This window comes from Plecotus auritus, assembly GCF_963455305.1.
Source record: "Plecotus auritus genome assembly, chromosome: X".
NCBI lineage: Eukaryota > Metazoa > Chordata > Mammalia > Chiroptera > Vespertilionidae > Plecotus > Plecotus auritus.
Window position 1 is genome coordinate 16,577,752 of NC_137784.1, and position 12,323 is coordinate 16,590,074.

Below are 12,323 nucleotides of genomic sequence, written 5' to 3' on the forward strand. Positions count from 1 at the left end.
AGTGGGGACTTACTATATTTGCTTTTTATCTCCCCCCACAGCCCATTCATTCTCCACTGTGATAGTTACCATGCTGAAGAATGAACTAGAAGTCTTCAAACAGAAGGGTCACCCTCCACTCTAACCATCAAAACTTTATTAGGCAAGCAGTTAACCCCTAGGCAAAGTAAAAGGCAAAAGGGAGGCTATTCTCTAGCAACCCTGAATAAACTATTTAAGAAGGATTAGGAAAGCTGGGGTGATGTTAGGACCCCCACCAAAAAGCCCTATGTAGTCAGGAGTTTTGGGTGCTCAGTCAATCTTTAGGTTGCCTCACTCTCAAACATGACTGAATAAGCAAGGACCACCAGCCATCTGAGGGAAGTCCACAGCGAGAAAGAAAGAAACTAAGATAAATAAATGGCCCCCCAAAATGACCCCAGAGGAAACATTCAAGCCATAGAAGAATGCTTTAAAATGTAATTTGAGAGCCCAGCCTGCATGGCTCAGTGGTTGAGCTTCGACCTAGGAACCAAGAGTTCATGGTTTGGTTTGATTTCCCGGTCAGGGCACACAGCCGATCAGTGATACTCTCTCATCATTGATGTTTCTATCTCTCTCCCTCTCCCTTCCTCTCTGAAATGAATAAAAAATATTTTAAAAAACGTAATTTGAGAAATAAATAATCTGCACCTTCTTGTGAACATCTTAGGTGGGTGTCACTTTTCCAAAGATGTCCATGATGTTGCTTTTCTATGATGGGCCTTTGCCAGCCCTCCATCAAGAGGGGGAGTCCAGTCCGATCCCCTTCCCCTGGAGTCTGGGTCATAAAAGGCCAAATAGCTTCCGCCTTGTTTACTAAACCCAATCCAACTAGCCCAAGGCTGCCATGCTGTGAGGAAGCCCACTGACAGATGACCCAGCAGTGCTCCAGTAGGCAATGCTTGTAGAGCAGACTTGTGAGTAGGAAGCCTTCAGATACTACCAGCCCTGCTGACCCTGCTCATGGTCTAGTCACTTCCCCAGCATTTGAGTTTTCCCAGCTGACGTCCCAGACAAGCCATCCCTCTGGTGTCTTGTCTAAACCCCTGACCCACAACATCTGTGAGCATAATAAAATAGACACTGGGCCAAAAGAAGTCGTGTAATATACGGGTGTTGTTGGGGTATTGAATGTGATGGGGAATGAAGTGTGTGTGAAACCCCCAGTCTTCTTTATTTTTAAAATATATCTTTATTGATTTCAGAGAGGAAGGGCGAGGGAGAGAGAGAAACATCACTGATGAGAAAGAATCATTGACCAGCTGCCTCCTGCACGCCCCCTGCTGGAAATCGAGCCCACAACCTAGGCATGTACCCTGACCAGGAATTGAATGTGACCTCCTGGTTCTTTGGTCGATGCTTAACCACTGAGCGACACTGGCAGGGCAAAACCCCCAGTCTTTGGCTCTGGAGTTTCTGGCTCACTGTTAGCAATAATGTCAGTAATAACACTGTTAGTAATAATAACAAGGCCTGGTCTGGAGTTGAGAGCAGCTTCAAGTTTGGTAGACCCCAAATCTGCTACCTATTTTGATCTCTTTTTATATTCAGGAATAAATTTTCACAAAGGAAAACTTAAACTTTCCAGGCAGTGAAATAGTACCTCTAGACATGGAGTAAAGCAAACATTTTAAAAGTATAAATGAAGCTAAAATAAAATGAGGGATTCTTTTGAAGGATATTCACAATCATTTGATAGCTCTCTGTTCACACTTCAGGCAGTTTCTCTGAAGGACTCTTCAATTAATCATTGTTTAGCCTTGGTAAGTCCAAGAATTAACTACTTATAGTTCCAAAATGCAGTGTTTTCAAAAGATTGAAATCTTACAACTGGAGAAAAAGCTGCCCTGAAAATTCTATTTTCTCGGTTAATTTATCCATTTTAAGATGGTTAATGGTAAAAATACATTGACAGTATTTAGAAAAAGCAACATTATCTGAATGAGCTGATCACTCTGTTGGGTTTTGGTGCCTTGCTAATAATTTTTCCATTTGTTGCTCTCCTTTTCTATTCCCTCATTCCATTACTACTATTCCCAAACTATACCCCACCAAGTGTTAAAGGTGAAAGTGTTAAAGGACAAAGATAGCCTTTAAGTAATCCAGACAGGAGATTCTACATGTAGCTATGAGGTTTCTCAGCTCTAACTATAAGATAAAAGGTCACTTCATTAACTAAAGAAATAATTGTGGGCCTTTTTTTTTTTTTTACTTCCTGTAAATTAGTCGAAAAGAGTATTAAAGATTCACCAGAAATACAGGTTACTCTGGAAAGCAGGGATAAAAAGTAAGTCTGAACTATTATTCTTGCTCTCAGAAGGCTAGTCAAATGCTCCTTTCTTATGGCGACCATCACTGAGAGGGCTCCCTGCATTAAATCGAAAGTCATTTGTGTTTTTATGTCTAATTCATTCTATATCTTGGTGAATGGAAAGCGATTTGGGACCTTTCTAGGCAATGCCAATAATACCTTTTGCAAATGTAGACATTGTCTCCAGCTTTTCAATGGAAGGGCAAAGTGGGAAAAACAAACAGAAAGCTGAACAGAACGAAAGGCTCATCAAATGAGGAAGAAGAACTGAAGAAATAAACCTGAGTGTGTTAAAGCCAATGACTAATTTGTGTTCACTAAAGGCAGAATTTTCCATGTCCTTCACCCACTCCTTTGTCATCTTCTGAACTGATACTAGGGAATAATTTAATTGGTAAATGTAAATAACATAGAGTAGAGAAATGCAGAATAAAAATAGAAAATCAAAATGAAGGAATGTAGAAAAGCCACAGAAGTGGGGAAAAAGTGAAGTCAAATAACTGGAAAGAAGAACTGGAAAATAGTATGCCAGAAGTCGTATAAAAACAGAACCCTTTTGAGAGGACATTCAATTAAAACCAGAAGGATTTTTTTTGTAAGTTTACTTTAAAAAGTTTATTGGAACCCTTTGATTTAAACTGAGTATCCAGCATTAATATACAGGATAAAATACTTTCAACTTAACGGAGGAAAACCACAGAAAGGTTTAAAAAAAATCAAGTATTTCGTATTTATTTTTAGGTTCACTAATTAACTAAGTACAAAAGATGTATTCCTCATTTAAGCTGATGTATAATTATGGTATCTGAGTACAAAGAATTTGTCTTGAAAGCTAAATTAGAATGTAGGAGGCAAAACCGGAGATTTTTCAGGTACTCTTTTTTAAAACTACAAACTTCTGAAAGTATTATTCTCCAATAAATCATTGAGAAGCTACCAATAGTGAGGCACTCTAATTGGTGCCATGGGGTCTGTGGCTATTTCCCTGAGTGGCAGAGTGGTCCCTGAAAAAACGCATTTGAAGAAAATCTCAGTATATAGTAGGTGAATATTTGTGGAATGAATGGATCTGTTGCCTTCTGGAAATGCCTCTGAACAGGAGTTGATTTATATATTCTCTTACTTTTGTACTTGGCACTTTTCCCACAGTGTTTTTTTGAAAACAAATCCAGATTATACCCCAGGTCACTTTTTTTTTCGTTAATTCTCACTTGAGGATATTTTTCCATTGATGTTTTAGAGGGAGTGGAAGGGAGGGGGAGAGACAGAGAGAAACATCCATGTGAGAGAGACACATCCATTAGTTGCCTCCCGCACGCATCCTGACCAGAGCTGGGGCTCAAGCCTGCAACCCAGGTATGTGCCCTTGACCAGAATTAAACCCGGGACCCTTCAGTCCACAGGCTGACGCTCTATCCACTGAACCAAACTGGCTAGGACCCAGGTATCTTTTAGATCGCCACTGGTAACACTAGGGGCAGATTTGTGTTAAGGAAGAAAACTGCTTTCAAGGTGGCCTCTTGGAATAAATGTTCTTTTGCTATGCTTATTAAATTATTTTCTTAAATTTGCTATTTCAGAGGATAAAAATTTAGAAGTTGCAGGATTATTTAATTTTCTCTTCCCGACCAGTAACTGCTACCATGGCAACATTTATTCCATCTATTAGATTGTAAATCATGGAAAATTTTTCACCTCTGAATAGGGAGAGACAATGCGTGTGAAAAAACGTCATACATGTTTCTACGGAAGGAGCTTCCTGTGCGCCTGGCTAACACCATGAGAGAAGTTAATCTTCTGCCGGATAATTTGCTTAACCGCCCTTCAGTGGGATTGGTCCAGAGTTGGTAAGTAAATAATGTGCCTTCAAATGGGTCTTCCCATGATGTTCTGAACATTTGGCATTGGCACCATTCTCCCTAAAAGTGCACGCAGCGCCTGTGTAGGAGTCACTCGGGATAGCCGGGTTTTCCAGGCAATTAGGATTTTTTTTAACTGACAGTTTAAAATCGCCTTAATGAAAATACTTTTAAACTGTACAAGACACTTTCTTGACCTTTCAATTTTTGTTTTTCTGCTTATAAATGTGATGGCTTATTTAAAAATGGGAGAGTACAGAAAAGTAGAGAGGAATAGCAATGCAGTTACCGATGTACGCAGGTCTGCAATCCTTTAGATGGGGGATATTGCTTCCATCAAGTCTCAGCCTTGCTCCTTTTGTTTTCCTTTTAAAGAAGTTCCTTGAAGGCAGTACTTTCGTTAGAACACATTAAGTCATTTAAAGGGACCTTGGATTGGAAAAATATCACTACTTGCTATGCTGCATTTGCCCTGTGAATAGTATGAAAAATTTTAACAAGTATTACTCAAAGCTCAATCAGGTACAGCTCTGAGCTTAAAGCAGGTGTTATTTAATTGAGGAAGTTGAATTTGTGAGTAAACACCTGACTAGGTCAGCAGGGTGAGGTTGGTGAGTGGTAGGATGTGGGAGAGTGGGTGCATTTTTAGAAAGGGATTTGCATAGATTTAAAAAACATAGGCAGGTCTCCTCTGGATTATAAAAGCGAGGTAGAAGTCACTGGAGAAAGCTGGGGAGAAGGGGAGGCCAGGTGCAAAAAGTGCTCTCAAGCAGGGAAAGAGGAAGTGCTGTAGGACAAGTGATTTTGTACTACCCCTTGATGGGGGGCTGGAAATGATAGGGACAGGGAGAGCATTTTAGGGGAAGGGAATGATGTGGACAGATACAAGGAGAATGGAACTATTAATTAACTTGCATTGAGAGGGTCAGTGGAGGCCAGGCTACTGAAAGAGAATGGCCATTCAATAGTCATTCCTCAGTGATACAGGGGTGAGCAAAAAGTAGGTTTACAGTTCCTATGGAAAATAATACAATACAAAATAAAGACTAATACAAGAATAAACTCTGTGCTTCACGTACTCACAGCTGTCAACCTACTTGGCCCACCCTGTATTAATTGTAATACATTCTTAGGGCTGAGAATGAATTATCTGAGAAACACTATTGGGAGGTCTAGGAGATCCAGTGTCCAGTCCCTGTTCCAGACACACAACAGTCCTCCCTGTGGGAAGCACAGGGGTCCTGGAACCCAGGAGAGATGGCGACCATGGCTTCGATCTCATAGTCAGTTGCTTTCTACCCTAAATGCATAGCTTGTTTCAGAAGGAGCAGCAGGTTTGCATGAGACTTCCTTATTGCTCAAGGCCATCATTAGAGATTTCCAAAAGCAAGTATATAAGCACTGTTGGGGGCTACTGTGGTGGGGGTTCTAGGCAGGCTAGATGACTTTCAAGTCCCCTGGTCTTGGCAGTGACAGTCAAATATTTACTATCACTTATTTAAAAGGTACTTCAGGAGCTTCAAAGTGAATTGCTGGCAAAGTATAGACTCAAATTACTGTGCCAACTCTTTGTATCTCCTCACTATTCCTTTTCCATGGCCGTTCTAAACACACACACGTCATTTCCTCCTTTTCTTAAACGTACAATTTTGAAATAATTTCCTACTTAACCAAAGGGTTTGCAAGACTAGTAGCAAGAATTCCCATTACGAACCTTTACCCAGATACACTAATTGCTAACATTTGACATTTGTTCTACCATTCTCATTCATATTCTCTGTATATAAATGTGTGTATGTATATCTGTATTTGTGTGTATATATATGTGTGTGTGTGTGTATGTATAGCATAACACACACATATATAATACACACACATGTTATTTTTTTCCTGAAACATTGCATTAATGCTAGACATCATGCCCCTTCTACCCCTAAATAGTTTAGTAGGTATCTACTTAGAACAACTCTTAGAAAAAACCACAGCATGTTCAATTTGGGGATTTAGCACTGATCCAGTAATATTTTCTAATATGTAGAACTTGTTCTTATTTCATCAATTGTCCTAATAGTGTTCTTTTTTAATAGAACACCCTACCCCCAATTTAGGAATCCAGTGCAGGATCATGCATTGTGTTTAGTTGTTATTTCTTTTCCCTCTTAAGAGTGGCCTTGCAGGGTGGTTTGACTTGATGATTTTAGCACTATCTAATCCATAGCTTTATCTGCCCAGAGACTTAAAAATTATACCCCGAGATGAACATATATTATGCATAGTCACAAAGATCAAGTGAGGCTGATTAATAAAATGTAATTTCTATCTATTTATATGCTTACTGGTCACTTTTAGTTGCTTAAATAGCCTCTTCCTCTATCAGAGGTAGCTAGTAGGATTAGTGCCATTAATTGTTAGACCTAATTAGAATAAGAGATAATTCTTTCAGGATATGTTAAGATCCAAAGCAGAGATTACACACCTCTGAGTAATTGAAATCTCTGCATCCCCACCAGATCCAGCAGGTCCTGTGTGAATGTAGCTGCTACAGTCAAGTGCCTCCCTGGGTCCCATTTTTCTGTGTTCTCTAGATCTTTATGTTAGACATATCATTTCTTATACTGGCCCTGATTGAGATAAGGAGCTAGTCTTTTAAAAATACATAATTTTATTGATTTCATAGAGGAAGGGAGAGGGAGAAAAAGATAGAAACATCAATGATGAGAGAGAATCATCGATTGGCTGCCTCCTGCACAACCCCCACTGGGGATCAAGCCCACAACCTGGCATGTGCTCTGACCGGGAACTGAACCGTGACCTCCTGGTTCATAGTTCAATGCTCAACCACTGAGCCACTCTGGCCAGGCGGATAGGGAGGAGCTATTCTTAATCCTGAAGCTGTTTCTGAGTGTTTAAAGAGAGTTTAACTCTGAGAAGGAACCTTCATTATTTCTGGTTTCTAAGTTCTTAGCGCACAATTCAGTGTCACACATGTGCTTCTTACAATTTATGTGCACTTTTTTGGGTAATTAAACTCTAGATTTGGTGTGTCAGTTAGGATATGTTTGAAAGAGATCCAGCTAAACCTGGCTGAAACAATTCATTGGTTTGTTTGTCACTATAAGATCCAGCCATAGGATGAGCTTTTGGTGTTTCTTTGATTCAGAGATTTCATGAGCTTCTCAAGGTCCTGCTTTCCATGGTGTTGCCTTTACTTTCAGGCTGGATTTCCTCCTGGTGACAGAATAGCTGCAACAGTCCCAGGCTTCACATCCACACAGCAAATTAAAAAAGCAGAGCAAGTTGATTTCTCTCCCAGAGATCTCCATTAAGTCTTTCTTATTTTACTGTTCTGAATTGAGACCGTATGCCCATTCCTGAGCCAATCCCGGTATCCAGGAATATGTGACACAGTAACAGGCTTAGACCTGGACTACCAGACTAATTAGGAACGAATGATAAGAGAAATAGAATTGCCCAGAGAAAAGTCAGGCCACGCAGGAGCTGTGCGTGGCATCGGCTTTTCCCAAAGCACTTGGACTGCGTGGGGGAGGGGAAGGGATATTACTTGAGTGAAAATTTGGGGTACTCTACGGAAGAGGGAAAGGAGAAATGGGTGTTGGGTAGACAGCTAACACAGTAGGTCTTCTTTTTTCAGGTATATGCAGAGCTTCCTTGAACTTTTGGAGTATGAAAATAAGAGCCCTGAGGATCCAAAGGTCTTAGATAAGTAAGTATGGTATCAAACTCATCTAAAAGTCAAAAGGTCTAGGTAAAAAGTGGTTTGGTGAATGGAGCTCATGTCAGTAAGAACCAAGAAGTATAATTTGGATGGAAGCATTAGGTTTCTTAATGGGTAATGACTCAACATTGCCTTTTTTAAATTTAAAAATTGATTTAAAAGTGTAATAGTTACAAAATGAATAATGACACTTAAATTATGGTTCATGATCTAATTCTTTAAAAAAAATTTTAAATTTGTTGGGGTGACATTGTTTAAATAAAAATATATAGGCTTCAAGTGTACAATTCTATAATACAGCTCCTGTATATTCCATTGTGTGTTCACTACCCACATCGTATATTTGCTCCTCTTTATTTACTACCTCTCCCCCAACCCCGCTTCTTTCTGGCAGCCACCATACTGTTTGTTGTCTGTGTCTAGGAGTTTTGTTTGTTTGTTTGTCGTTTGTTCATTTGTTGCTTTCAGTTTTATATCCCACATATGAGTGAAAGCATATGGTACTTGACATCTTCCATCTGACTTATTTTGCTTAGCATGATATGATCTAATTCTTAATACTTTCGTGCTTATGGGGAACTGGTGCGGGCCCTCACTGTAAATGTTGCAGTAAATGTTCCACCTAGTGGTTGTTTTAAGAATGCAGTGGTCTCTATATGCATGAATCTATCTACTCAGTCCTTTACAGTATTTTTTTAAAATATATTTTTATTGATTTGAGAGAGGAAGGGGGAGAGAGAGAGAGAGAGAGAGAGAGAGAGAGAGAGAGAGGGAGATGGAAACATCAATGATGAGAATCATTGATTGGCTCGAGCCCATAAGCCGGGCATGTGCCCTTGACTGGAATTGAAGCCGGGACCCTTTAGTCCACAGGCCGATGCTCTATCCACTGAGCCATACCAGCTAGGGCTACAGTATTTTTTAAAATATTTATTTATTTAGACTTACAAATTCTTTACTTTTATAGCTTAAAACAATCCAGATGCATATTGCATACAGTTAACTAATTAGGCTATTTGTGACAGTGATAAAATTTTTTCTCTTTTTATTATATGATGACACATCTTAAAATCTTCATGTAGTCTATTCAAAATTAGTAATCCTGGCCACTGATGAAGTTCTTGCATTATATAGAGTGTCTCCCCGAAATGTATACGCAATTTTAATGATTATAAAGTCCGTGTTTATTAACATACAGTTCATTTTCAAAATTTAAAAGAATCTATAGAAATGAATAATGTTTTTTGTCAATGCCTTTTTTTTTCAAACTGATGACTGCTCTGGTCCAAGCACTGCTGATAATGTAAAGCAATGGAATCGCAAACATCAAAAATCATTTTGTTTGGTATTTGTGTGCCTTTAATTAGTCAACTCTTGCCAGTTTTGTACGGTAAACTTATATCTTTTATGTATCCCCATAAAAAAGTCCAGTGGATAAATTTTCTTTGTTCAAAGCTTAGTCTGGCTTCACCCACTATATCAAATTAGTTAAACCTGAAATGGAGTGAAAATTGAGTTATCAGCTGTTAAAGTGTATATATATTTTGGGGTACCCCCAAAAATGTATACACACTTTGAATAATTATAAAGGCAATGTTTGTACTTCAACTGCATTTTCAAACTTCCAGTATTTTAGGATGAATTTCCTTTGTTCAAAACTTAGTCTGGCTGAAAAGAAAGCAACATCAATTGAGCTATCAGCTGTTAAAGTGTGTGTGCATGTTTTGGACACCCTGTATGTTGTTACCTTACATCTGAGTTGGTGACATTTTATAAAGACATTTACTTAAGATATTAATTGCATCATTCATTTGAAATGTGTTTTACATTAAAATTACTACTTCCTGGTTATATAATTAAGTACCACAGACAGTTCAAAGTTTTGCTTGATGAATTATAATCACAAATTGTAGTCTGCTCTATTACATATAGATTAAGTGGTTTAATAGTGTGTGATGCAAAAGAGATGTTTGAAATTATTCACTAAAAGCATTTGAAACTTTTTGCGTGACACTGAAACATATATTAATGCTTGAATTATCCTTTGGAAAAGTATTTTTACATATGACAGTCTAACCTCTGTCATCCACACCCCTGAATCTACCAGTACTTTGGCAGTTGACTATTCTTTACAAATCTGTCTTATAGTCTTCTAAATCTGCTACTCTTGCTTGCTCTTCCTTGTTCATCTATTTAGCCACTTGAGGAAGGACCAGTGAAAAGCTGAAATCTTTTCTTCTAAGATCAGGACCAAGACAAGGATGTCCCCTCTTGCCCCTTCTATTCAGCATAAGTACAGGAAGTTCTTCATATATTTTTCTCTGTTGCCTTCTGATTGATTGGCGAGAGCTCTCCCAAGTTCTTGATTTGCTTGATGCCCATTTCTTCCACAGTACCAATAAGCTATTACACAATATTTTCAGTCTTTAAAAAATGTTCAATGTTATTACATTTGAACGCAGAAAACCAATAATGGTTTTATTTTGGAGAAACAGAAAAGAGTGTGCTTTTTCTATGACAACTTTGATTCTATTGCTGCTATTATGCACGAAGACCACTAAATTCTCATGCTGATGGGAAATATTTCTGTTTTTCATTTTCATTTAACCAGGAAACACAAACCCTAGCTCTGAGTGTGGCTCTTTCCCTCAAGAGAAATGAGGTATCCTTTTCACATTACTTTCTTCCTGTTTCATAAACACATGAGTGAATGCATATGGCAGGCCTGTTGCGCTGAGGAATTTCTGAGTAGAAACCTGGTCCACGCAATTGTGAGACTGAGCACCTTACATATAGGTGTTCCATTAAAAGAACTAGAGAAACTACACGTTATATAAGACCTCGGCGCCAGGCATTTGACCCAGCCCTCTCAATTCACAGATAGGGAAACTGAGGTCAAGGTGTGAGGTGACTTGCCCAAGATCATAACATTAGTTAGTAGTAGAGCTGGATCTGGAAATCACATTTCCTTTTCTGTAGGACATTGTTCTTGACCATGTACCATACTGCCAGCACTGCTGGGTCAAGCCATGAGTAGCTAGGTCAAGTTTAGTTGTAAATTAAAATATAAAGGGGAAAATATTGACCTGTTTTATACTTGGCTAGGGGTTTGTGCAATGAATCTGTGAAACGTGGAAGGAAGGTTAGAGCCCCAGATGTAGTATTTTCCTTACTATCAACTTGTTTTTTAAAAATATTTTTTATTGGCTTCAGAGAGGAAAGGAGAGGGAGAGAGATAGAAACATCGATGATGATGAGAGAATCATTGATCAGCTGCCTCCTGTATGCCCCACTGGGAATCGAGCCCACAGCCTAGGCATGTGCCCTGATTGGGAATTGAACCATGACCTCCTGGTTCATACTCAACCACTGAGCCACGCCAGTTGGGCATTATTATCAACTCTTGCGGTCATTTACGGTTTTGAAATTAAATGAATCCAATCCAGAAGCTTTGTTTTCTCAGAAGTCATTAGCAAGTACAGTTTGCTTGGCTGATATCTTAAAAATTAGGACTGGCCTCTTTCTAGCTTCGAATTTTAGGACACAGATTTATGGAAGTATGTGATATTCAATTTCTGCTGTGTGGTTCCCAGAGTCCTGTTTCAGTTTCTGGAACAGGTTGTCAGTCTGATGCGATTTATGGTCATGAGCCTGCGTTGTAAACTGCCAAGTGCTGGATCCAGTGTGTACAAGATCTTGGTAATAATAGCTCTCAGTCAGAGAGCTTCGGAAACTTGCCTAGGTGCACATAGCTAGTTAGGATATTTGGGATTTTTGAAGCCTGGGGCCCACAGTGAAGGAAGGAGTAAAGGTGAGTCATGTTACTCATAGTAATAGCCTTTTGTGTTCTGTGAGAGGTTATATAGGAGTCATGGGCAGGGAAATCATTTAAGTAGAGTGAAAGTAGCTTAGAGGACAAGCACATTTATGTAATGACTAAGTGACCCGGTGCATGGATTCATGCACATTGAAAGGAAATTAATTAGAAGGTGGCTGGCGGGGCAGGATTGGGCGAGATGGGCCAGACACATCCTGAAGCCAACCTCCGGCAGTCCCTCCAAGGCGTCTGCAGAGTGAGCGGGGTCCCTCTGGCAGGTGGGGCCCCTCAGCCTGGCCTGTGGGATCAAGCTGAAACTGGCTCTCTGACATTCCCTGAGGGGTCCCAGAGTGCGAGAGGGCACTCTGCAAAGTTCCTGTCGTACAGAGTGTGGAACACAAACATAAGTGTGCAGTAAACCAGATCCCGGGCTTACAGTGCCCCAGAAACAACATAACTCATGGCCAAAGGTGGAATTGCACAGCCCCGCGAGGAATCGGGCTCCCTCCTCTCTGGTTTCGGGGTGCGTCACCCAAGAACCACCACTGCCAAGTCACTGCAGCTCAGCAGCTCCTGCAT

At 39.7% G+C, this 12,323-nt stretch overlaps 1 protein-coding gene across 2 annotated transcripts in view; it reads left to right on the top strand.

The window, feature by feature from the left end:
- Positions 1–12,323, top strand: part of PDK3 (pyruvate dehydrogenase kinase 3) — a 68,487-nt gene that overhangs the window by 16,286 nt on the left and 39,878 nt on the right. For both annotated transcript variants that reach the window (XM_080653621.1, XM_080653622.1), the window contains exons 2-3: positions 4,038–4,179; positions 7,844–7,915. In XM_080653621.1, coding sequence (XP_080509747.1) covers positions 4,038–4,179; positions 7,844–7,915 — 214 coding nt within the window. The remainder of the gene's footprint in view (positions 1–4,037; positions 4,180–7,843; positions 7,916–12,323) is intronic.